The sequence below is a fragment of the Ooceraea biroi genome, chromosome 2 (genome assembly GCF_003672135.1).
Source record: "Ooceraea biroi isolate clonal line C1 chromosome 2, Obir_v5.4, whole genome shotgun sequence".
In the NCBI taxonomy this organism is placed as follows: domain Eukaryota; kingdom Metazoa; phylum Arthropoda; class Insecta; order Hymenoptera; family Formicidae; genus Ooceraea; species Ooceraea biroi.
In genome coordinates this window covers 12,895,288-12,923,144 of record NC_039507.1, presented here as the reverse complement: position 1 = coordinate 12,923,144, position 27,857 = coordinate 12,895,288, and the positions used below count along the sequence as shown (strand labels likewise).

The 27,857-nt window shown below is 39.7% G+C and overlaps 1 protein-coding gene across 1 annotated transcript in view; it reads left to right on the top strand.

The window, feature by feature from the left end:
• Window positions 1-21,160, top strand: part of LOC105278940 — a 28,499-nt gene extending 7,339 nt beyond the window's left edge. The window contains exons 3-7 of the mRNA XM_026975530.1: window positions 3,513-3,605; window positions 9,257-9,359; window positions 9,432-9,618; window positions 12,375-12,456; window positions 13,239-21,160. Coding sequence (XP_026831331.1) covers window positions 3,513-3,605; window positions 9,257-9,359; window positions 9,432-9,618; window positions 12,375-12,456; window positions 13,239-13,385 — 612 coding nt within the window. The 3' untranslated portion in view covers window positions 13,386-21,160. The remainder of the gene's footprint in view (window positions 1-3,512; window positions 3,606-9,256; window positions 9,360-9,431; window positions 9,619-12,374; window positions 12,457-13,238) is intronic.
• The last annotated feature ends 6,697 nt before the right edge of the window (window positions 21,161-27,857 follow it).

Sequence of the window (27,857 nt, the reverse complement as noted above, 5' to 3'; positions counted from 1 at the left end):
TTTATACAGAATATGTTCGTATATTTTATAAATGGACAAAAGCAGATATAGACAGAATTAATCTCTGACAGAACGAAGCAAAAATATCCGTAGAATTCATCTCGCTTGTTGTTTGGATTAAGCGAGTTTCGTATTTCCATGCAAATTTCCATACGTTTTCTTTACCGCGACATGAATGTACGAGTGCACGCAAATTTTTTGTTACGAAATACATTCGTCAAGAGAGAGAAAAGAATGACGCGTTTGCTCGATTCCTCAAGCATCTGTCGTTTGCTTTAGGAGATCGAGAAAATATTAACGATAGAATTTATACACGCCGCGTGAATGCAGAAACATTAATCGCTTACCTTTATCAGAAATTATTACTGTATCCGAAGCACGCGGAAGCGCAGTCACAAAGCTGACTGTATTTCGTAATTAAGCTGACGATACTTTTATTGAAATATTTGTTTAGTATGTAGTAAAACGCGCTTTATTGTTCATGACATGTATTGTCCATGACATGTGCTGCTTACAAAAGAAAATAATTTACTTATTTGTGTTGGAGGATGTCATAACTCACACTTGAAATACATAATCTGAATCATCTAGATTAATGTCAGATATGATCGACTTAAAATTAGCAATTTTCGAAAATAATTTATATTTATGTAAGCATAATTGAACGCAGCGGCATGTTTCTGCGCACGTTTCCAGCAGCATTTTCCGCGGCAGATAGGTAATAAGCAAAGCGCTCAACTTTGTGCGCACAAATCGGATCGGTAATTTATTAGTCCGTGAATTAATGGCATTTGCCCTCGCAGAAGCTCATCGTAAACGCGCTTCTTTGCGTTATACCGTATACCGAAAGAAGATCTTGCATCGCGACGCCAATTAGACGCGCGTCTTTGTGCGCTTGTGATATCGTTATAATCGCGCAATATTGTCGGTACGCGAGTTCGTCGCTGCACAAAAGGCGCACTCAGCTCTCCCATAAAATTTCACACAAAGGCAAATTACGTACGTACGATTTCTCCGCCGTGATCCTTGTCGACACGATCCACCTGGCAGACATCGCGAGTAGCGCGCAACGGCGCCGGAAGTCGCTTCTATTATCGCGCTGAATGTTGCAAAGAGGATTCCAGCTCGTGCACCACGTACAAATGGGGCGAAAGGGTAAAGAACACGCACTCCGTTGAACTCCGTGTGCCGCGCATCCGGTGGCAATCAATTTCCGTTCGGATTAAACGAATTCTTTTTCTTTCAGTTTTATGCAATTTTAAGGTAATTTAGGGTAATTTAAGGAACAATAATCGGCAATTGTTGGGCCAACTTGGTGTTCAATTTGTACTATGCAATTGAGCAGTCATCTTCCTATAAAAAATTACAAATTATAATTGTACGTATACGTTATATAAAATTATAAATACGTTTGCGTGCGTCTCGCTATATAGTTTTTGTTACACGCAAGTGGGACAGCTTTGAGATTATTCACTTTGAATGATAAATTACGAGCCGGCGTTGAGAGATAGTAATTCGCATGATTTTTATCCGTAAGTGGACCCGTAACTTTATCGTCCTTGTGCGCGCGTGTCGATCAAAAGTGATGATATTGCCGGCGGAAGTCTCCCTCTCCATTAATATCTCATCTGACCTCGTACATGATACCTTTCCGATACCGCACACACGAAGTTTGTATTGCAGTGTCATCGCGTGAATGTGGAACACGCGATGATGCGTGGAGTTTAACAGGCTTTGTTCTATGCATAAATCTAGAAGCTGCTAGTATGCAAGACTGGTCGGAAGTTATTATCCTTAGTGGTATAGTTCTAAACGTACCAATAGTGGAATACGATTTTCTTCATTTCTAGAATTGACTCGAGAAGAAATGAACAAAAAAATTTTGATTTTGATTTATTCGTCCGTATTAATTTACAATACAGCAAGACAACAAGATCTCTTCATTAAAATCCATTTCCACGATTTCATAACTCTGACCAAGTCAACAGCAAGTTTGCACGTATTGCAGACAATTTTTATTTCGCTTCTTTCTATGCTGATGCACTAAAAAAGATGCAAGTTGTGTGAATTTGTCCGACGAAATGCGCTCGCAAAAGGTGTGATCTTTCTCGTCAGGAATCGCGACTATACATATATCCAAATGAGTTGAATTTTATTGTCGGGCGCAGTATCGACTCGTCATGCCAGCAAATACGAGAAATCGCGTAATGGACTTTCCTTGTATGTTGGACACGAGGCATTTTTCTCGTGGCAATAATTTCGAGAGGGCGGCTGTGCCGCCGGGGCCGAACACGTCGTATCCGCCCGAACTCGAGACGTATAGTCGATTTCTCCGATCACGTAGAACTAGAAACGCTACTCTCACTTCCACAAAGTCGATTCTCCAATGCCTACTGCCTACGGCCCTCGCAACGAAATTTTTGACGCTTTTCCTCCCTCCCTCTCTCTCTCTCTCTTTCTCTGTGTGTATATACATATATATAAAGTGACGAAAAAGGTTTTAACGTTCAGTGTCGCGTATAATGTTTTCTATTTTTTCATATGAAAAAGTTTTAATGATTGAGATATCCTCTATTTATTACCTAATATTTTGGATAATTTAGGAAAAGAATTCAAACTTTTTAAATATTTGACACGACGATGAGAAACATTTCCACGGTTTATTATATTTGTCGACAGCACAGGATTGCAAAATTGGCAAGAGATATCCTCTATTTATCACCTCGTTTTTTGGATAATTTAGGAAAAGAATTCAAACTTTTCAAATATTTAACACGACGATGAGAAACATTTCCACGGTTTATTATATTTGTTGACAGCGCAGGATTGCAAAATTGACAAGGTACGCGGTGATCGCAGCTAGGTGGACAGTGAAAATATTGTTCTCTGTCTCAGCTCTGATAATGCGTGTTTTGTTACATTATGACGGAAACCGATTATTGTATTATGTATTAGGTAATTAGTTAAGCCGCTTATCGCGGACCTAAGCAGATTAAACTAATCTGGCCCATCTCGAGCCTAATAAAAGAATTTGCGAGTTGGGGCAGCGCATGAAAAACACTTTACATTATTAGTTTACCTGGGTTCCGATCAATGTCGCGAAACGGGCGTCAGATGATCGATCCCGCGTTCGTTTTCCATGTACCGGGGCGAACCTCGGCGACTCCCAAAATTCTCAGGGCACGTTAAGGCGCGAGCAAACACACCTCTATCACATTACCTTGCAGCCGCCTTCTCGTCGCGGTGCAATTTTCAAGATTACGTGCCGGTCGTGGAAATTAGGCCGCGTCGCTAATCGGATGCAGATTAGGTTCTAACGCGATCCGGGGTGCGGCTGGAGCCCCTGTTTAAACCAACCAACCCTCCCTCGGTACGATAGCAGCACGCGAGTAGACATCGAGCACGTGTTCCGAGTACGTTGCGACGATCTCGCGTACGTACGCGTAGGTACGTACGTACGTAGGAAACAGGCCCTGGAAACTGCTTAATATGCGACGGCACCGTGTGCTTAGCTGGTGGATCCTACGCCATGGGGGCGTCCTGGTCCTGGCGGTGCTCCTTGGAGGGATCCGAAGTTGCTGGGTGTGCGCTTCCTCGAATCCATGGTACGCATATCTATCTTGCCGCGTTAATCGTACACGTGAGGATACCTCGACGGGTGTCTCGTCGCGTATCCGCTAATTGCGAAAAGGGAATCCCTAATCATCGGGGTAGCTTCTGCATCCTCCGGGAATCAGGGTTTCTTTGGGCGCGATATTTCAAGATACATCGCGCGGAGTGTCGTCGAGTATACGCGCTCATTCAATTATGCGCGCGCAGCGGCAGGGCGAAATGTTTACTTGCATATTACTCTGATTAATAGAGAAATGTTATGAAAGAACTCGAACGTTATTTGAAACGATTCGATGCGTCTCCTTCTCGAGAAACAAAACTGCTTTTATTTCTTCTTTTTTTAGAAGCAAAAGCAAGATATTGTGACAAAGATATTTTATACTCAACATTTAATTTAGCATTATTCAGCATTTCAGCATTTAATGTGGCGCGAATGTAGAAATATTTAAATCCATCTCGTCGAAAGCACGATTTAGAATTATTTAGAATTATCGATTTCTTGCACACCTGCTAATAGATAAATCAATAAGACAAAGGGATTGCGTAATGGATGGGTGGAATAATGTGACGTGACGGGGATAGGTTTCCGTGTTGACAATGCACAATATATTGCAGTCTCGCAGTATGCGTTAGTGGCATATAATTCAGTACAATTAGCACATCGTCACGCGACGTGCCAAACATGCTTATGATACCAAAGTTATGCCTCAGAAAGTGGTTAATTAAAGTATCACTCATATGAGTTATCTAATGGTATGGTTTCATGGTGAAAGAGAGTAAAGTTGTTATAACAAGTATCAGAAAAATCATAACGCATAATAATCAACACAGAAATACAAACAGGGTTGGGAAAGTTACTTTATAAAAACCTTATTAACAAAAGTATCTAGTTACAGTTACAGTTACAAGTTACCGACTCTGAAAAGTAACACGTTACAGTTATATAGTATTCCAAAAGTAACGAGTCGTTACTGTGCAGTCACTTTCTTGCAATGAAAATAAAAATATCACTTCTACACAGTGATAAAAATTCTATAACAATCTTGTAGAGATAAAAGAATTAAATTATATAAATATGCTCTCTAAATACACTGATAAATTTATTATTTATATCATTATAACAAATAATTGTTAAATTTGACTGAACTGTCAATTTATTAGAATCTGAAAATGACTGATTGTTTAACTGTCACTTGAAAAAGACCTAAACCTGAGGTCGAAACGTTGTGACTTTACCATCTAATAAATTGCCAGTTCAGTCAAATTTAAGAATTATTTGTTGCATTTAAACTCCTGGCGAACCAAGACTTTAATTGGATTATATGATTACATTACTTATTTTGAATTTATATAATGTTACATTATACTTTATATTTATAGAAGTAACTATTAATATAATTATTAAATCAGTTACTAGTTACCGAGTATATGTAACCGAGTTAAGTTTCAGTTACACGTGGAGAGAAAGAAACGAAGATAAAGTTAAAATTATCGAAAAAAGTAACTGTAACTAACTTTGTTAAAAGTAACGAGTTACTCAACTCTGGAAATAATCGTAAGCAAATAGGCGTATCAAATCTTGCACTGAGAAAAATTTTTCATCGGATAAACCGATTAAATAGTTTTCCGATTACCTTTATCGGATATGTCCGATCATTTTCCTTTGTCTTTTATGCACTTTAATCGGATATATCCGTTTGTTACTATGCAATCGGTTTATCCGATGAAAATTTTTCTCAGTGTGAAGTCAGCTTTTTTGGAATCGTCAAAACAAAAAATGTCGATAGTGTCTCGTGACCTTTTTTACGGTGGTCCAGCATAGTTCTTTCGCATGTTTTTCGATAAAATTTTCGAAGCGGGGAAGAGGGATGTCCGCGCATCGTACTTTCGAGGATTGGGATTCCCCGTAATTGCACGTTTAAGCAACAACCTCGCGCGCTGAGAAACCAATTGGAACGATAACGAAATTACATTGTCACGGCGAATGGGAGTATCTCACGTCAGCCTGTACCGGCAACTTTGCATCCGAACTTTCTGCTGCCGCGCGAGTAACCCTGTTAGATTGACGAACATTGGCCCCGAGGGTTCGAGGCAAACTGTAGACATCGCGGTAATTGAAGGGTTCGCTGCGCGAGAAGGGGATAAGTCCATTCTGATAAATTTTTCAAACGTGATATATAAGAAGCTGTGCCCTCGAGACCTGCCTCTTAAACATTGATCGTAAGTAAATTGTCCATCGCGCATCTAGTTGATGATACGTTAATTTACATCATAGCACAATTAGAGTAAGATGCCACACTTAAAAGTAATGCAAATAAAAAAGACAAATGTCAGTTTAACCAAGTATGTTTTGTACTATCAATTACAGTATTTAATCCTTTTTAACATAAAATAGAAAATAATTCGAAACTCTTTATTAACAATGCAACAAAATCAACTTTTTTGAACATCGAAAATATGGTATCTTATCTAATAACAATGTTTGATGACAGAGTCATTTAGACATACAGGTCAGATATCACATTTTGTAGTTTTGCTTGAAATTCAGATCTTATAATTGAGTTGTAACATGAATAAGTTCGGTTATATTCAATATTTTTTTTATTTATTAACAATCATGTGTGATGTTTCTAGTCTATTTGCTAACTCCCGTATTGTTAAGCGCAGGTTTTCATCCATCAATATTTGTGAAGCTTTCTCATCAAAATCAAAATGACGTACAGACCATAGTCCAGTTCATCCTTCATGCTCTGATTCCCAGAACGAAATTTCACACACCACTTTTGCACTGCTCTTTCTGTTATTACACCCTTACTGTATACAGTACACATTTTTCGAGGCGTGTCTGCAGCAGAATTGTCTTGTTTGAATTCCCACAGCATTTGTCGATTATATGTCGAACACTTTACAGTTTTCCATTTTAAGGGTTAAATATTAAACTTCAATAAGATGTTGCGAAGTAGCAATGCTAAGTTTAAATTGATTATAAGTAGCTTTTTGTTAATTACAGTTATGCGCATTTGCAATGAATCGTAACTAAATTCTTAGAATTAGGACACGTTTATACAGATTGCCATCAAACTTATTTATATTACAATCCAATACAATCCAGTTAAAATTGCAATCCAGCAATTCCTACTTCCGCCGAACCACTTTTACAAAAATATTTATAGAATTATTCAGGTCTTGATGTTGAGTGACGTATATAGGTCAGTAGATGGCTCGTCACTCAACAGGAGAACCGTTGAATTTTTTCATGTTTTACAACAAGAATGAAGTATCAATGAGAAGTTCTCTTTAACTATCGAACTGAATAATAGAGAAGTGGCGACTCGGGGCATGAGAACATAAACGACTCGCGATATAAATTTATATGGGAGAACGTGGAGCGCGATATCTGTTGTTCGATGCTCTCCCGGGAAGTTATCTGTTCCCTCACCGGCGAATTGCTGTGCAATGAATCCCGCGGCGGTACGCAAGTAAATCGCGGTCGCGGGCATTTTTTGCGCGCCGTAATTTACTACGTAAAGCGATACCGCGAAAGAGAAGATACGTAAAACGAGGAGGCGCGTTTTTGCTAAGAAATTAAATTCCGCCCAAATCTGCCGCGGTGCGTCTCCGGCGCGTATTTTTTTGCACGCGGTTATAAACGCGATAAATTGGCCCACGTGGGGGCGTGGTGGAGTCACCGTATTTATTTATATATCGTGTGTGTGACGAATGTGCGCGCGGCTAATCTGACCGTGCGAGACCTGGCGGATGAAGAGAAACCGTTTTTCGCGGGTGAAATTCTCGGGGTATTATTTTTGCCGACTCTCCGCCATCGCTTTTCCATCATCGTCACGAATATCACGCAGTCCACCTTTTGCAATAATTATTCAGGCGTGCGTTCGATGGCAACCGGAATATCGACAGCGCGTTACAATCGTTGACGCGGCGCGGCGGATCATTTTACGCGCAATTAGCGTAAACAGCATTTTAGATGGGTGCTTTTGAAATGCACTCGCACGCCAGTTTCGGCCGCTGACGTTTCCGGTTAAATATAAGTTCATCAAGGAAATTGCTCTTCGATCTGGCGAATATGTAATTTTCATAATTCCGCATACGTCGAAACGGGGGTTGCCAATGGTATTTGTGATATTGCTGATAAGTTTGTTTACATGTGCTTGCGTACGCTCATATGAGTTCGATTAACTATTTTAGCGTACGATGATAGTGCAAAACAGAAATTACGGATCGCGTAATTTTACGCTCGATAAAACGCAAGATCGAGTAAATTAATCAGGATTTAGCAGAATAAATCACACAGTCACATTCGTCCGAAATAAATATACAAAATAACTTTTGCGTAAACTATAATATATCACATTAGTGCTCTATTATACTGTAATATGATATACAATAATTATATGCAGTAATAATATTAATAATATAATTTAAATTGAATAATATAAATAATATAATTTGAAATATTATATACATATATGCAATAATATGATGCACAATATATATTAATACAATATAGAATATTGTATACGCACGCGAATCAACAATTTTTTCTACATCATTGCGCAGGAGTCGGTGGAAATAATTTGTAGAAATTATTGCTGTTGTTTTCGCAATAACGACTTCGCGTCGTTGAAATAGTATTATATATAATTCGTGTAGATCGCGTCACGTGCGATAGCTATGACTTTCGTGCTACGAAATTATTTGCTGGATTTATTTGGCGAGCGATCGCGCCGCACTTGATATCGAAAGCGTGGCGTTATCAATTAAACGCAATCGGCTGGCGCGGTAATTCATTCGTTTCAAATATAAATCCGCCCTCGAAAGTGCGCAGTGGATATCAAAAGAATATTGCGAATCCGTTCCACCGCCGACAATTCCGCGGAGTTGCAACCGGGCAACCCTTCTTTAAGCTGGCGATTATTCTCGATTTCCAATTGCATCTCGACTGTCTTTTCCGAGGAGCGGGAAGAAAAGGGACACATGCGATTCTTAATTATTAATTAATCACTCCGCGTAACCGCGTCGCATCGCGCTTAATTAAACGATCTTCTCGGAGTCCTTTCACCCGCAACCAGAAAGTTTAAACTGAACTTTATTAGCGCATTGCGTTTCCGAATTGTCTTCTCGTTGGATGAGATCCTTTAAACTTACCGGTATACTTCTCCGCGTACCTTTCTCTAATGTGCGGATATCTCTCTTTCTCTCTCATCGCGCACCGCGTTACCTGTCCGCGGGTATGGATTTATGGTGAGCGGATTTATAGCGTCTTTTTTTCGTTATAATACGCCGAGAAGCTTGTAACTAGTCGGCTAACGAGACCGACATTGATGAATGAACTCTCGCGACTTGGCTAATTACGGTTGCGAATCTGTTTGCGGGCGAAACATCGATCCTTCCGTGCGTTGATTTTGCATTTTACTTGCGATACACGTGTGTCTTCGTGCGTCGAAACGGGCAATATTTGTGCCAAATATTTCGATAGCACAAAAGTTCTTTTAATACTAGGCTGCTGGTAGCGTAAATAAAATGAAATTTAATTAGCAGCAAATGCAGCTTGAATAAAAAAAGAACGCTTTAACTATTTAACTGAAGACTTCCTTCTCTCTTTCTCTCTTTCTTTGATTCACCTCAGGGCTGGACGAGTAACTCGATGATCGACAGATTGCACAAGAGGAACGCCAATCCTCTCGCCGTCGCGGACATGAATAAATTCTACGATGACAAAGCGGTGCCAGGTAAATAGCTTACTACTTGCTTTCAGCAAGCCCGGCACCGAGGATTCCCGGCGACGCTCTTTCCCTCCGCAGGTATCACTTCAGACGTGCAGCCACTGCAGGACCCGAGGAATCCCTACAAGGAGGAGATTCAGGTGTACGAACTGACGGGCGGTGTCGAATTGGTGCCTTTGTTAACCAGCAGGCGCTATCGGTCGCATCCGCAGACCACGCGCTACGTTGTCACAGACGCCACTCGTCCGGGATACATGATAGAATCGTAAGTAATCGGATGTACACGTGTTACAACATGTGGCTGGTTGAACATTGACTCACTTGTCTGAAATGTCCGGTCGCTTGATGAATGATGCTGATGATCGCAGGATGCAATCATCGAAGATGACTTTGCGCGTCTGTAAATTCGAGAATGTCAAACACTCCGACTGTCCAGGTCTTTTTCAATCTCGCTGAGTATTCATACATGTAAAATTTATATATTGTGTTGATATTTATTTGTAATTACTAAATATAAAAATATTGATTTATTATTGTGATTTTAATATTAATGTAGTATTGATTGAGTATTTTGTAACATTAATTAATTCAGTATTAATTAAGAAGATTATTTTTTCGTGTGTACTTAAAAACAATATATTATATGGCGTGCCTCAAGCCCGTTCATTCATTCATTGTGTTATGCGAATGTTGAGATGACGAGGCGCCGAGACGATAAAAAGTAATCAATAAAGTTACGATATAGTTGCTATGAAATTGGTCGTAATAACGTTAAATTGCTTATAATCGTGTACGTTTGGTCATTATTGTAATGTCCAGAGCATTTGTTGTTTGTAATTTTCTTGATGGAAATATGTTATTGATTACCAGTTTAATCGAGAGAGAAAGAGAGAGAGAGAGAGAGAGAGAGAGAGAGAGAATTTAATATTTCGTACACTTTTGATGGGGAGACACGTGCACGCTCGAGTATTAAAATCACAATTAATTTTGCCAAATGCTAAACCGAGCACCTTGTATATTATTATGTATGACAATATCACCGCATGATATCGTCTGTCTCCTTCTTTTATACAATACCTCAAAGCGCACGCATTTATGCTTCCTCAACATTTTCCCCGTTCTTTCCGCTCTTTATTTTCTCCCTTTTTCAATTCTGCCGAGATCTCTCGTGTTTTTTTTACTTTTAACAATCTGTCATGAAAGACTGACATCTTGTATAAAATATACACGAGCAGAGAGAACACGAGAGAGAGATGAGCACGATGACATGCGCACGGCACAATACACCCGCCTCTTTTTTCCGTTCTCCGTTTCTCATAAAGCAAATGTCAGTTTCTCGATTATAATGCCGGGCTCGGCGCAGTTAATTTTTCAATTTGCATCTCGCAAGTACGACAAACACGACGAGACATGTCGGTGGAATCGGTTAGCGGTAATACGACACTCGAGGGATGTAACTACATTACAGGTAATCAACCAATTGACCTGGATGCACTCGACCTCGACCATTCCACCTGTCCGTTCCTGCTCAATCTCGCCCTCATTTTCCCCTCCCCTGTGCGCTAAATATTCATCAGGATAATTTTTCGAGGGATATCTCTCCGCGAAGAATATGTTCCTCGGAAACAGCCGGATCTTCTCTAAAAAGTGCTCGATCTTACGTAAGCTCTCGCGCGCATAAATATATTATTGCAGACCGATGTTTCGCACGCCGGTGTATCTCTGTTCTGAAATTTCTCGGTGAAGAAGCGAAACGTGAATCTTCCGTTTCTCGAAGAAGGGATACCGCCGAAAAAAAAGAGAACTCGATTGCAGAATAATCGTAAGGGGGAGCGTAGGGTTTTCCAGGAACGACCTAGTTTTCAGCTGCAGATGTAATACAACTTCGTGCAGGCGTCGTGGCGCAGCTGTGATATCCCAAATTGAATTTATAATGCGTCAGGACCACGGACTAATATCTATATACGTTTTCCATCATTGTCTTTCCACGGGAAAATATTTTTATGGGCTTCGCCGTCCGGAGCCAACTAACGTAACTGCCTTTTCTGGCGTTGCACCCGATGGGATAATACCCCGATTTATCGTTCGATAAACCCCACGTGTAAACGGTCGTAACGGTGGATGCAAATAGGAGCAACGCTAACCTAACGTGTAACGAGACACTTTGATAACATTTAATGGAATAGCGTATGAAAGTTGCGTAGCAGAGGTGTCGCATTGTTTATAACACAGTCGGCTGACATCCGGCGCCCGTAGTAATTAATCATCCTCGATTATCTGTCCGCACGCAGTGATAACGCGTGGGGGAAAACATGCTCGGTATTATTCACTTAAAAAAGGCTTTTTCCTCCGTGATTCTACCGTTTTTACGACAGTAAAAAGGGACGCTACCTGTCGCAGCGAGATTAGAAACGCACGAAGATCGATATAGCATCCGATCGATACACGTGTGTTCAAATATGTTCCGTTATAGCGTAAAATAAATTTTCGCGTTGTTAGCGTAAAATAAATGAAATATGCCAGCTAGCTGGCCGATAAAAATAGAGAAGAATTTACATCAGATTTCGACATTTCCCAAAAATATATAGATTATCCAATCATTTCTGGACAATGTTAATAATGTCCCCGAACTGCACATGCTTTATTTAATAACATCTCGAGTGATAAAAATTTTCTATTTTTTATGTTCTAATTTTCAAACTGAGTATCTTTTATTCAAGTTACCTACTTTGTTCTCATCACACAATTTATTGGTTTCACTCGTGATTTACATTCTACATTTATCTTTCGATAGTGTGATTACACTAAATGTTACAGTTTTAAACTCGAGGGGATCTCTGACACGGTTCGCTCTCGCGTCGTCTTGTTAGATAGATCGTCCTACATTCTCTCCTGGAACCCTTACTTCCGTAATCTGCACCTCGACGCACCTCGTGCCTCGTCATTTCCGCAGGAGCGTCGCGTCCATCAAAGAAAGGATATGAAAGCCGAGTGTGACGTGCGTCTTCCCCTTTTTTGCAGGTTTCCTGCGTTCAATATTGGCAATCGGGAGTACATTGCGGATCTCGCCGAGCAGATACGACGTAAACGGAACAGGGATCTGGTGAGTACTGACGCATGATCGATGATGATCGCGCGATGTCGGATGCTAAATTCGAGGCGCGATTAATTGTAACCGATCTCTCGTCAATTGCTGACCAAATTCATATGCAATACACACGATGCGCACAATAAAATCACACGGGATTTTTAATGGATTCGTCTGTTACGGCTATCATATTTCTCAGTATTGAAAATACCACTAAAATTAAATCGATCCGAAATTGCATCTTTAATCGGTTTTATTTTGCGAAAAATGAATCCATCATAGCAGCGGATTTAGTAAAAGTGAAGTACGGAAAGTCCACCGGAAAATAGCTTGAAATTTTGACTATGCACTAAAACTGATTAATCAATGCCATTAAAAATTGATTTATAACCATTGCCGCGATGGGACTAAATGTAGGTTACATTAATAATGAAATAACGCAGTAATTGCATGGGATGGAAGCTTTATGATGGAATCACGATGAGAGTTAAAACAAAATATTTAATAATATTTATTAAATTGAAATGGTATTTCCCAATAATTTTATTGCAAATAGGTATTTTTTAAATATTTTTAATTATCAGTCCTTTCGCACACGGTGCGTATTATGTTTTGTATTATGAACATGGATTCCGTCACGAATTTGCTGCTTCGTAAAATGAAATGGTATCCTGCAAATAAACATTACGCCTTTATTTCACAGCAGTACGATCATGTTTGGCCAAACGTTTGCAAAACGTTTCGTCCAGCTTTTTATCTGTGATCACGTATCATTCCGCGCTTCGATCTCGTTTCAGGAGGAACGGCGAATCGAACAGGAGAGTTGTCGCAGGCACTTCGATACTTGGAGAAGGCTATGGGGTAGACCGGGCCACGGTGCCCCCATAGATCACGCGCAACGGAACAATCTCTACAACATCCTCCATCGTTCGGCTATCTATTGAATTTTCCCGTGAAGTGTTTCGCCTCCGAGCAAAGCGTAGGGAACTCTGTCTCGGTAATGCCCCCCATTTTATTATACAAAACGAAGGGGATGACCATTAGATTACCGGTGCCGCAACGTGAAGTTGGTAATATCATTTCCACGAAAATTAGTGGTTTCTTGGCTGGTATAGAAATAATAATTATAAATAATAATATAAGTAATAATATATAAATAAGAAGCGCTCTCTCTCTCTCTCCTGATGTAATCGTGACGTGCATTAAAACGTTTATTAAATCGAAAATATTTTCCGCGTTAACGTTATGCTACGCAATTATCAAAATCAAAAGTCGTGCATGAAAAGTGTGCCGATAAATTATTATGTGAGAGGAGAGATGGAAGAGAAGTAGGACAGAAATGTATTAGCGTGCGCGTCCTTTGTTTCTTATGAGCGCGACTTGACGTGAAAAAGCGAAGAGTATATCGAATAACCTATTAAATTTCATGAAAGCCTTGCAAGAGAGTGAAGGGCAGCTTGATAAACCAGGACCATGAGTGACGCCGCGATTGACCAGACCTCAAAGGAGCAATCTCGTGAGAATCTAGTTGCTCCATACGGGTCGATAGGTTTTAAATTTCATGAACGCCAAGGAACGGTCATTTAAATATATGTAGGTATAGGTGCATGTAAAGTACGGCGCCGTGAAAAGAAATGCTTCTCATCAGTTATCGTGTCAATGGAATCTAGATGCAACGTTGCCTCGTTTCTCTTAGCTCTATTTACGGAGAGCTCGCGTATCATTCAGACCTTTTAACGAAAGGAGTAGTATAAATGAAAATGACAGGTTGACAATTCCGAATAATGTAGCTAAGTAAACCAACATGTCTTAATTAATTATTTATGCAGAAGCGCTTATTTCTGCTGCGGAATCGTCAGCGAATATGGGCGATTCATAGATTATAAAATAACGTGCACTCGTGCAGTCTAATCTCGTAAGAATCAATGATAAAATTGCACATGTTCGATCGCGTGTAAAGCCCGTTTTAGACTATGCATTATATTGCGCTAGATTTGATGCAATTTCTTGAGCAATTTTTTGCTGTAAGAATTGCTTGCCGTTGAATTGTATTGTGTTTTATACTGTGCATTTTATTTGACACAAGATTTGCGTAATATGCACTTGTATACGCAATATGTACAAACTGAAAACATGGAGAAACGTATCAGTAGGAATAGCGTGCTTATTAATAGAAACATATATGTATAACAAAACGAATAATACAGAGGCGATTATCATAACCTTGCACTAATTATAAATAAATAAGTAACAAAAGTTTGTTCTTTTTCGAGGTCCTTTCTGCACTAGTACAGTCAGCTAAAACGAACAGATGTATATACTTCTTGTATTAGTGCAGACAGTTCATTCTAAAAAGAACAGATCTCGAGACGTACAAACCATGGCGCATGCCAGCAGACAAACAATTGTTCAGGAATAAAGCACGTTTTCGATATCTTGCGCAATTTACGAAACACATGCAATTTGTTTGCAATTTGTGTATGATATTCTGCAATGTTTCTTTAAAAATTGCGTCAAATCCTGCGCAATATATTGCATCGTCTAAATCGGGCTTAAGAGCGCGATTATCTGAACTTTTTCATAGCAAATTTAATTTCCCATTAGCAACAGGATTAGCAATCGTGGTTTCGGTTGAATGCAACCTATGCTTATCAAGTTTAGACGCGAATAGCATGACCTGATTCACCGTCGGAGCCGTTTAAACGTAGCTAAAATCATAAATCATCGCGAGCCGCGTGACACGTTCGCGCTCGCGCTCAGTTCTATCAACCGATTTACGTGATACGTTAATTGGACATTAAGTGCTTGGTAACCGGGTACGAACCCGGAAGAGTAACGGCAACGCTTTTAATGGATGTGGGTTATTTAATTTGCGCGGCTGTTGGCGGTGCGGCTCGGCGCAGCAGCGCGGTTTGCACGCGGAAAGGCGCACCTTCATCCTGTTTCCGTCTAGAGAGCACAGTCCCAGCCCTCCTCCATCCTTCCACGTCTCTCCTTCTCTCTCCAACCCCCGGCAACCCCTTGGCGGCCCCTTTTACCACTCGGCTACCTCGCTCGTACGCGCGCGGAGGGAAGCGACCCACGAAATCTTCTGCCCTTGTCGTGCGCTCTCTCATGAGCACTCGTGAGCGTTCCGCCTCACCCTCTGACGCATCCTCCGACCGCCCTCCACCCTCTCTAGCCGGTATCCATCCCCTTTTCGCCGGCTACCAGCGCTAACAACCAGCGCGCTTTTGCTATTGTCCAACTATTGTGCCGCCGTTACCGCGGTGTGTCGGTCCGTTTGTATAAGGGTGATTCATTCTCTGGGAAATATCAGTTCCTGCGCCCCCCGCATGAATTTCGGCTCGCGCGAGTGCGCGTAAAACCGTGCGCGCGCTCGGGGTCGCGCCACCCTGTCCGTCTCGTGCTCATCCTTACGCTTGCCTGCATTGCCCCCGGTCTTGGCCGTTGTCGCGTTGTCGCCGGGCGCGAATTAAGCCTTTCGCGGACCCATCTCCTCCCAGGCAAACGCACAAATGCATATTCCTCCTCCCGGAGACGCTATTTCACTTGGCAAGCAGAGCTTTATTTCGGAAGGAGGAGGACAGGACGGGGAGGCGACGTGTCCCCGGGAGGGTAGTTTCATGAATTAAATTCGCGGTCGCTGGTACTTTGGTACTTTGTTATTGTCTCCCACCGCGCGCACGCCCGTAATTCTCCGACTCCTCGGAGACGGACGAGCGTTGATCGCGTTTTCTACTCGGCAACAGCTCGCGGAGACGCACGCGTGAAGAACGCGCGTTTTCACGCGGAATAAAGCGCGAACGATCGGCGAGATGAAACACCCGTTCGACGCGAGAATTCTTCCCTTACGTTTAACGTGCAGATATAAATAAGCTCGCGGGTGCCGCTCATAAATGCGCCCTTCCAAACCCAGGAAACCCAGTGTTCGCCTACTGCAACCCGGCGATAAAAGCGGTCCGTCTCTCCCGCACTCCCTTTCCTTCCCCGATTTTCTCTACCCTGCTCCTGTTTGTCTGCGTCTCGTTCGCCCACACCGACGCTCGCCGGCGGCGTGCATTGTTACGAAATTGGGTCATCCGCTTACTGCAATGAGATACGCGGCTCGTCCCGGTGTCGCGCGCGCGCCATGAAAATTGGTCGCACATCCGGTTCCTCTGTCTCTCTCTCCTTTCCCGTCGTCAAAAGAAGGTCGGCCGAGTTACGGGAAAATAACGAGACTAGTAATCCTGCGAACGTGCTGAAGAAAGTTTCCGCTTTAAATGTGTCCTCCTCGCTGGAGGATACCGGAACGACAAATGACAAATGGTCGGCGCTGTGATTTAGAAACATCAAGCAAAGCGTATTCTTAACGTGCTCGCTCGATGAACAGAGCAAGCGCTCGTATTTTCAAGAGTATTTTTGGAACTGTAGATTGTCTGGAGTAAAAGTGGAATTTGCAATGACGCGAGTTCGATCTCATATTCTCTTCTACATTAAGGAATACTTTGTGTAATTGCCGTTCGCGCCGTGCCGCGTGTTACAAGCATCGCAGATCGGTCGCAGTTGCTGCTTTATTGCAATTAGTGAAATACGCTAAATTGCAATCGAATCGAATAGCAGTCATGAATTATTTATTGCAATCAGGACATCACAGCCGCTGAACAGAAAGTATCGTTCGCAGCCTAACATGCATTAAAATAATCGATTATTATATTTTATATGTATGTAACAAAAAGTAACAACATCAAAATTAATATTAATTATATTAGTTATATTAATATAAAAATATTAATACAGAAGATTTTTTTGGTCTTTGCTTGATGTTGAGATTTGCTGCAGTACCTAGAATACGCAATCATTCATGCTTGTGTCTACGTCGTTTTTGTACGCAGGTCTAATTAGACTAAATTACACTGGATCGAGAAGCAACAATAAAGGACAGGACGAATGTTTCTTTCGTTAGCAGACTATGTTTCACAAAAGCGATTTGCGTGCGCGACAGCACATCGAGCACATTTGTACGAACGTTTTTCAATGGAAAAATGTCACACGGACGAATGATTAACGAGCCAACTCTAATAAGCACTTTAGCTGTACTTAATTAGAAATCGCGTAATTTATTCGGCAAACGTGCGGAATGTGAGTCGAGGCTGTCCCTTCGTCATCGTGCACTCCTTTTGTACGATTCGTACGTATACGCGCACACACGCTCTGCACTTTAACGTGCTAATTTCTGCTGGCAGCTCCTTTCGCGAACTCAATTTTCACGAGCAGCTGCATTACCTTCCATTTATTCCTCGCCTCGGAAAAAGTCATGTTATATTTAAAAGAAAAAAAATAACGAGAACAATTTGAATATGCTTATGAAGTGATTCACGTTGCGTGATTCAAACGATGATTTAAAATCTCATGAAGACGGGTGCATGACTCGGTAAATGTTTAATTACTGTAATTCAGTGCCATCATTCTCAACGATACGAAGCGGCGAGTGAAATAACGAAAGGCCAGTTTGCATGCAGCGGTCCGGGATAAATCTGATGCACTCCGACTGATAGATCTCGTCTTAAACGAGATAAATAGGATCATTTTTCACGATTCCCACGATCATGGTAAAAGCCCGTGGACTAAGATTAATTCGATGAAGCGGCGCGAGTGCGGAGCGTCAGGATTCTCGCTGCGCTGCGCCGCGATGAATCCATTGTGTACACTTTACTTATGTCGGAGCCGCCTCACTTCGCCGCGATTCAGTGAGTAATTCCTGTAAAAGCTGCTGTAGTGACTTTACTCGATAAAGTGGCCCCCAGCAGCAGCAGGCCCGCGCTATTTCCCGTGCTCGGATACGACAACCCGGGACGAACCGTGAAACGAAACGTGTTTTCGCGCATATCGCACGAAAGCATCAGATTTTATTCAATAAAACAAACTGGAATGCCGCGGATGTGCTTATCTCGACGAGTTCAACGAGCTTTATTTCAGCGTAAATTTCCATTAAGCGCGTTCCCCGCCGTGTATAAATATTATATGTGTTTTGCCGTACGTGCATACGTGTACGTAACATTTCAACAAAGTAGCAACCGGCAATATATCTCGTTCGTGACAAATTTCTCAGAGAAAATTGTTTCTGGCAAAAGCTTTATGCGAATGCTTGTCATGTTTTAGTAATCCTGTGATAATGACAAATTCATCAAATTCGTCGCTTCAATGCTGTACTCTTACTACTGCGCGCAGTGGAATGGGTATCGTGTGGTAAACAGACGGCGTTTAATTAATGATATAATTATCGTTTTATTAAATATTTATTGCTAGTTATAATATATATTTTATTATATTATTTCTGCGTACAAGTATAAAACATAGAAGAGACTGGCCGCTTCAATGAACAAATTTGTTATGAAACAATACATGTTGATTAATTTTCTCGCGTATATTACAGATTTTTATTACAAATAATTTTGCATATGATAGGTATGTTATTAGAAATAGTGTTGTGGAATTATAAAAATTGTACGCGCGCCAGATCACTGTACAATAATGCCACAATATAACAAGCGAGATTTGAGAACAAAGTGACTCGCACACGTAATTAATGCACGTTATGTTAACGTATTCCCGAGGATGTTTATGTATTGCGACGAACGAAAATAAATCGATTTTCTCATGCCATCCATTTCCTTGTCGAAGTCCTACGAGATCACTTCGGCCGGCCCAGTAACTCTGCCAAAGTCGATAATTTATCTCGCAACTTTGTCGCTGGTGACCCATTTTTCGACGAGCTTGCAAATCGGAAAGCGTGTTGCGGTTCGCATTCTCGCATGATCGCGTACTTATCTTGTATACACGTATTAATTATGTAAAACATCGATATCACGTTATTTTTTAAATCTGTAAATGTTCCAATTGGAATACGATATTGCGTTGTACGTTTACAACATCGTTGAAGCTTTGTTCGCTCGTTTGAACTTTCTTGCTTCACAAAAGATTTCTTGAAGCGCAAAAGATCTCCATAATTAGAACACGCTAGGAATTTTTGCTGAGAGAAGAGCTCTGAATTTTTCTTAATTAATGCACGCTTCGAGATTTAACGAAAGAAAATGCAGAGATGGGATTACGTATGTAAATGTGCACATTCGCAACACATTCGCGTTAATAAAACGGATATTACAATGCCAGCGCACTTTGCGAGTGTATCGATATTGACGCGTGCAACGCGCGTCATGACAACGTATTACGTTATAATTATGAGGTACGAGAGTTTGATATTGATATTATATTAAATATACGATAATATTGATATTGAACTCTGCGCGTGTATTGCGTATTTATTGTGAAACAAACGTCGCTGTTAATGCAAATTCTTGCTACAATATTATAATAATTACCAATAGCGAAGGCGCACGCGGTAACTTTTCCTATCTATATTCAGATTTATATTTTTACACAGTTATATTGTATGTATCTATATTTTAAACATACTTCCTTCGCAAGATTCATGTTGCGGGCGTCGTCGCAAGTTCTCTCTTCCCTTTTCAGAGAATAAAGACGTGAGAAGAGTCACGTAGCGTCTTGATGCAGACGATTCTCGCGGATTATAAAGTTTATGACACCGCGATCATGCGATATAATATTAAAATGCAGGGTTGTAAACTGAATCGAACCGTAAATTAAACCGTAACCGTATTTTTAATAAAATGTATAAGCATTTGGGTTCCTGAAAAAGTAAATAGCAGACAATAAATCTCGATTTGACTCTTAGGTTGAAGCAGACACGAGCGTCGCAGGTCATGCGCGAACGATTGGTCCAAAAGGGAACATGGGGTAAGACTGGAGCACGCCAGCCGATAACGTAATGCCTTGATAGAAGCGTTCTCGCTGGCGCGAGAAATAATATTTGTTCATCGTTTCATCGCGATGTACGTGACGCGAAGGAAGCAAATATATATATATATACACATACATACACATATGTACATATACGTCTTGAGGAGAGTGGGACCGTTTCTCGTCACTGCGACCAGCGAAATCTGAATTTCATCGTCGAAAAGTGAAGCGTACGTCAAATGGTGAGGATTTGTTTATTTAACATTACATTTGGCAAATCTGAGAAGAGCGTAAACTTTTCAAGTCATATTATACGTGCAAGGTTTGATAGAATGTAGCAAAAAATGCCAATGCCTGACGAGACGTTGAAACTACACTAACAAAAATTTTACTCTGAAAATCGGTGGTCATTTTTAACCTTTGATATATGCTGTAAAAGAGTTACAGAATGATTTGTAATTTTATTTCAAAACGTTCAAATTATCATTCCAATGGAATCAAGTTTCCGTTAAATAGTTTTTCAGTTTACTGTCTGATGTTAAAAGTACATGATTTATTATGGACTTAACTTGTGAATTACTGTAACATCTTCTGTTTTTGTTTAGTGACACCTGATCTTCTAATGTGGATTCTATACGGCCAAAACTACAATGCAAGCACCGCATGCGCATGTTAGGATGATGAAATTCTTTATACAAGCATACTCCATATTTTACTGAAATACTATCATATCACGATACTGAGAGTAAAATCCAACGCTAGACTGTAAATTTACTGTATAGGAGTGAAATTTAAGCACATATATGTAATGTTATGGGTGAATTTTTCAATACCGGAAACTAATTTACAACTAATGTGTAAAAATACCAGATTCACTTCATTTTTCATAAAATTCCTGTATTTTCAATTAAACCAAGAGAAAAAATACACATCTTTAGTAAAAATCCTAAAAATTAAGGTAAATTTCCTTTGTAAATTTGCATTGATTTTTATCAGTGTACACACACCCGTATGCAAAGCAAGGTATGACGATGAAGTATAACTCACAATCAGATTCAATACAGAAATAGAATGTATTGGGTTGTCACACATAATTCTCTGCCCTTTAGTATTCTTAATAATACAAGTTAAAACATATATTTATTATTAAAATTATTTAAAAAAACTGGACGAATATATGTTATACAATTCAATATTTCTATGTATAGAGATATATGTATGAATTTTTTAAGCTTCTTCTTAAGCTTTTAACAGAGTGTTTTCTTTTTTTTCATCAACAGTAGTAAATTGATGTAAATCTCACAATATATGTACCTTTATAAATACATGTTCGTTAACCAGTTCAGTGGTGGACTCGAAGTCAACGTTTTGTGCCAAAAGTGGTAAGAGCGAATAATTACATATTTTACATGAAAGCTTACCTATAAGGGGTTTTTTGGGTCACTGAATATGAATCCGGAGTCAAAATTGAGAAATTCAAAATGGCGGTTCCAACATGGCGGCTTCAGGTGGCTAACTTTGTAATTCCATAATGAAAATGTATCACTCGGTATGCTCCTTTGGTCGCAGATAACAGATTGGTTTAAGACATTCAAACTGTATTTCAAACATTTTTTTTTAATTAAAAAAAAACAAAAAAATTAAAAATATAAAAAAAACAAAAAACAAAAACATGGAGTATAAAATCCTATCGTAGCCTCCCTGTGGCGCACTCTGAGGTCGTGATAATATTTCACCAGCTAATAACGGAGGCAAGATTATCCATAATGGAATACCGTTAGTCACTAGAAGCCGCCATATTGGGTCCGCCATTTTGAATTTCTCAATTTTGACTCCGGATTCATATTCAGCGACCTAGAAAACCTAAGTATAGCAAGTTTCACGCAAATCCGTTAAAAATTGGCAGAGTTATTCAAGGTGCCCATATATGAGTCATTACCACTTGTGGTACTTCTTTTTTACGCCCATGTATGAGTCATTACCACTGAACTGGTTAAACACGTCATTTATCAACACGAATAAAGGTACTAAGTGACTGTTCTAAAGTAAGCTAAAAGTACTGTTTTATATTTTATATTTTATTTTCGGCGTGATTATCGGACTCTGTTTTATGAGCGCACATCGTGGAATTTAACGAATGCCGTATTACGGCGTATTGTAAAGAAAACTCAATGAATATTTCACCGTATCGACGCGCACGTTATATAGTATATGTCACGTCATTTCGGGTTCGCGAGAAATGCCAGTTATTACCGGATCCGGGGCAGACAGACGGCGATCTATGACTTATAAAGTCGATCCGCCGATCCGGCCGATTAAATGATTAAATATTCGACAATTAGCCGCGGTGCGTTGTACGGGTGGAATATTTTTTTCACTGTATCGGAACACACACACACACACACATTGTATCCAGCCCTTTCTCTGTAATCAACGATTCGAGCGCGGTCTCCCATCCCTCGCATCCCTCCCTCTTTTGCCCGCGAATTACCGCTTTTAATCGGACCCTCGTATATCGCGGCACTTTAACGCTACATCTGCTAATTGCGCCGGTAATAGCGTTTCTGGGATTCGGCGCAAATTCGCTCAGTCGTCCACGCGATTTTGGAAAATCGTCACGTGAATACTTGATAAGCTGTACTCTCGTTACATCATCGCGAGACGCACCCGCGCGCGGTCATAATAATCGTTGATCCGCTTGCAGCGTCCGTGATCCAGGAACTGTCGGATATCTTCAGCTGCCTCCGCGGGAATTACGTCGAGAGAGATTAGTCTCTTCCCTGGGTCGCAGAAACGAATGGCGCACGAACGCAATTATTTTGCGTATTAAATGTACCGTCCGAGTCCGAGCGGCGTTCGTGCATGTCGAGGTAGCTGCTGAAAATCGTTCCGCAGATCGTTCGTTTGTTAGTGAACCTGCCTCCATTCGAATCGATTATCGAATCGGGTATATTACGATGCCGACTCGTTGTTTTGCAACCCGTTCATCTCGCGGATAATTAATTACTCGCGCGACGCTGCTGCCGGCTGTCATTAGCCATAGCGTTGCATCATTCCTCGCTTCGTTATTCCTCATGTCGGCTTTTTCTCGGTTCGTTTGTCATCACGTTGTCGCCGTGCGATGGTGTCTGGAAAATTTTTAAGCTTTTCCGTCTTGCGTTCATTCTTGTTCCTATCCTTTTTTCTTTTCTTTCTTCTTTGGAGGAAGCTCTTGCAACTACGCAATGGAGAACGAGTTGCGGACGGAATTGCGCAGTGAAATTAATTCCGGTACAACCCTTTACAAGCGCGAACGCCGAGGAGGCGCACTTCTGCCCCAAAAACTTTTTTCATTTCTCCGAAATTATTTTGGAGTATCACGAGTCCGGCGGGCGTTATCGTTCTCTTTATCTCCTCGTATCTACGCGTATGTACGTGCGAGAATGTTAATTTAATTGCGACATGTTCACGTGTTACACGTTTTCATATGTTTCTTTTGTTAAATCCTTTTTATTAAATACACATTATTGAATTACTTTTTAACAAGCTGTGTACGACATTTTACGTATAGACACACATAACGCGTGACAGAATTCAAAACGCGCTTTGACAGAGGAAGAGCGAGAGAGAAAAATTCTATTCTTAGATCAAATCATGCACAACGCTTAAGAGAGATACAAGCGACATTCACGCTTCATTAAAACAACTTGAATATTTTCCAAATTGTTCGGTCCAACATCCGAAAAAAATTTTCCTCTCTCTCTCTCTCTCGTCTTCCTTTTTCTGCGTACCAGAGAATTCTGATTCCATCGTAAAAAAAATGCAGAGAGCGGTGGAGCAGGCGGATGACGAATTATTCACAGTTTGTCGGGAACGACATTGTAGACGCGGGACTCGCATTTCGTCGATAATCTGGTCGTAATAATCTCAGCGCGGAATGTCCGGGGTGTGTCCCCGGGCGTTAGGCTAGAATCGCATGCTTCGAAATGCATGGAAATAGGAAATCTCACGATCCGCTCGCAATAAGGTCTGCACGTGATCGCTGCGCCAGGCCTCCAAGCCACCCTCCTTCGCCCCGCATAGAATTGGCTGGAGACCAAGCCGGGGTAACGCTCTTATCGTATTTTGCTCCGCGTTTTTCTCCCGCCTTATTTACGTTCCCCCTTTTTTTATTTTCACCCCCGTACACATCCCTCGTCGTCGCGGCATCGACGACAACGACGACGACGACGATGGCGACGACGGACCCGTTGTGCAGACGACGCTGAATTATTTACAAACTTTAAAGAGCACGCCGTTAAAACCAAGCCGACTACGGAGCAACGTCCCGGAGCCAATGCGGATGATTTTGCTGAATTTTCAATAGATGTTCATAGCTCGCAATGTACCTCGGAGGAGTTTACGTTACATCAAATGCATCATAATACACTCACGATATCGCGTCATGGAAGATGAATGCATCGGTTTATTTTTCTTGGGACGATTCCCGCGGATTGCACACACATGCACACACACTCCTGTAAAAATACTCCGTTAGCCGATGTTGTAACAGAAAACAACACCATGTAAAAGGACGCGCATCAAATGGAGAACCGAGCGCACGATATACAATGAATGTATAGAAATAATGTTTTAACCCTTAGAGGGCCGGAATTTTTCCATTGAAATTTGAAATTTTTTAACGTAAACTTTATGCATATATGCAACCTATAGGTTCCGTAAAGTTCCCAAGTTCGTACCTGGCTCCTATATGAGCCAGTCCGGCCCTCTAAGGGTTAAAGAAAGTTTTACATGGTAATAAATAATTTATTTCAATAAATCAAATCCTTCACAAATTCATACTTGATATAGCATATTCGATATAACTTTATTATTTATTTGCAAAAATATTATATAACATATATATAGAGTAATTCGCTTAAAAAAAATAAGAATTGGTCCGTGAGGGATTCGAACCCCCGCCCGTCGATATTTCAATTAGATCGATGCTCTTACCGCCTGAGCTAACGGACCTTGTAGCAATCTCGTCCTTATAATAGTATTTTCAACATAATTATACCTTTTATTTATTAAAACGTATAATGTAATACTAATTGTACGTAAAAAATGCAAATAATAAGTTTATACTTATTATGCAAAGAATAAGTTAACTATTTCAAAATTTATACTATACTTATACTACATATCATACCATATGAAGTAAAAATTGCATGAAACTGAAAAAGTTTATGTAAAGTAATAAAACAATGCTGTAATTAATGCAAAAAAATAGACTGAAAAGCAATTAAAATTTTTAGGTTATGTAAACTGCTTGACAGTGAATATGAACTAAACATTGCATAAAACGTAAAAAAAACTATACAATCTTATATAATATTGATACAAGTAACATTTAAGATTAAATATACTTACAAGTTTCCACAGAAAAGGTTAAAACGAAGCACGAAAACTCGAGCACGTGTCGGTGGTTAGGACATACGAGTGATCACTGAAGTTGAAGGCTTGCCCGATAACTCGTCGGTTCGGTTAATTATCGGGCAGGCACAATTTTTTTGTACCGATATATAGCCACGTAAATATTTATTTGAAAAATAATTTAAATGTCAAATTTTTCCTTTTCTATTTACTAATTATAATTTTAAGATTCTATAGCTATATTTTATTTACGCAGATTAACCTAATATTGTGATAATTATCATCTTGACAAGTACTACACTTTTCTTAATAAAATTGTAAGAAATCTAACAACATTCGCGGTGCACTCGTTTGCGATAATTTAAACCATTTTTCTTATATTTTAAACAAAATGTTTTTAACCATAATTTTTTATATAAGACACTTAATAATCGAATAAGATAAATCAGTAAAAATATCTTCGTAATATTGTATATACAGCTTAATAAAAAATATAATTCCCATCAATGGCTAGGTAATGGGACGTGGTTAGTCATTGAGACTTTTACCTTACACAATATTAAAAAATAATCATAATAATTATAATATATTAATAAAAATAATTATAATACATTAATAAAATACACAAAATATTAAACAACGCTACGGATTTTTGTTACAAAACATAGATTTTATCCTATTGACAATTCAATAGTTTTAATACAGCCACTCTGTCTGGAGATTCCGATACGCAAGGATTAAATGACAGTTTGCCTTTTCCAATTTTCTTCAATGATTACACGTATAACTGAAAATGAACAAGTTGTATGTTGTAAAACTATTATTAGTATGAGATTGCTACAAGGTCCGTTAGCTCAGGCGGTAAGAGCATCGATCTAATTGAAACTTCGAAGGGCGGGGGTTCGAATCCATCACAGACCAGCTCTTATCTTTTTTTAAGCGAATTAGTCTATATATATATGTTATATAATATTTTTGCAAATAAATAATAAAGTTATCGAATATGCTATATCAAATATGAATTTGTGAAGGATTTGATTTATTGAAATAAATTATTTATTACCATGTAAAACTTTCTTTAAAACATTATTTTCTAAACCTTTATATATCTTTTTATTTAATATGCTAGTATATTTTAATTTTTCAACGTTTTCTATTAACTTTTTTCTTATTTCGCCCTCTCAGAATAAATGTTTTTACAATAAAATTATTTTAAATATGCTACAAATATTATGGCTAGTTATTAGGACTTAAATAATTGGACGCTAGGACATATTGCTTTTTGATGGCCATGTATTAGTACATCAAGTCTACTCACATTTTAATTAAATTTTAATTCAATACTGCAAAAACTGTGAAAGTTCTTTGTTTCTATATGATATAAAATAGTAATATCTTTCTGTATATGCAAATTATTTTTAATATAAATCTTAATATTTCGTTAAATTTTAGATATATTATCTTTGTATTTCTAAAGTGGCCAGTTATTGGGACTTTTACCTCATATTAATATTTTATTAATGAAAAAAAGATGATAAGAGTTCTGGAAAGATGGAATCATGAAGCTAAAGATGACAAATATTGATAGAAGACGGTGCATATGTATTTATATATAATATATAATAAATATATAATAATTTTGTCTTGGAATTTCATTAATTGTAAAATAACGCTACAAACTTTTGGTGTAACAACCCAATACAAAATGTAATTTCCGCATTTGTTTTTTTCCTAAGGGAGGTAGTATGGGGACGTACAAGTTCCATCAGCCACCCTCTCCCGGGAGTCTCGTCTTTGGTGAGTACGTCTCAAACAAGTCAAACAAGTTTAGATATTTAGAACTAAAAAAAGTTCTTTTCGGAACATATGCGTCGCAATAGGTCCGACAGGATGAAATCATGATTACAGAAATCTCAAAACAATTCTCCGACATAATGCTCGTGAGATTCTCGTTAGATCGCCTGCATTATCAAGCACTCGTACGAACGCTCCGTCGTAACTCACCCTGGCGCGTCATTAATACCTGGGCATTCGCCGTACATTATCACGCGGTATTATATGGCAGATCGATCCCATTTAGATCCCGGCTAGCAGCCTGCGAACTCGGGCTTCCCACTATGAGATTTTTGTCGGCAACTGCCGCTAAACCGCTCGGAAGATGAGCTCTCGTCCATTCAGCGCCTTCCTCCCCGATTCTTTCGCGAACAATGGCCCCGCGT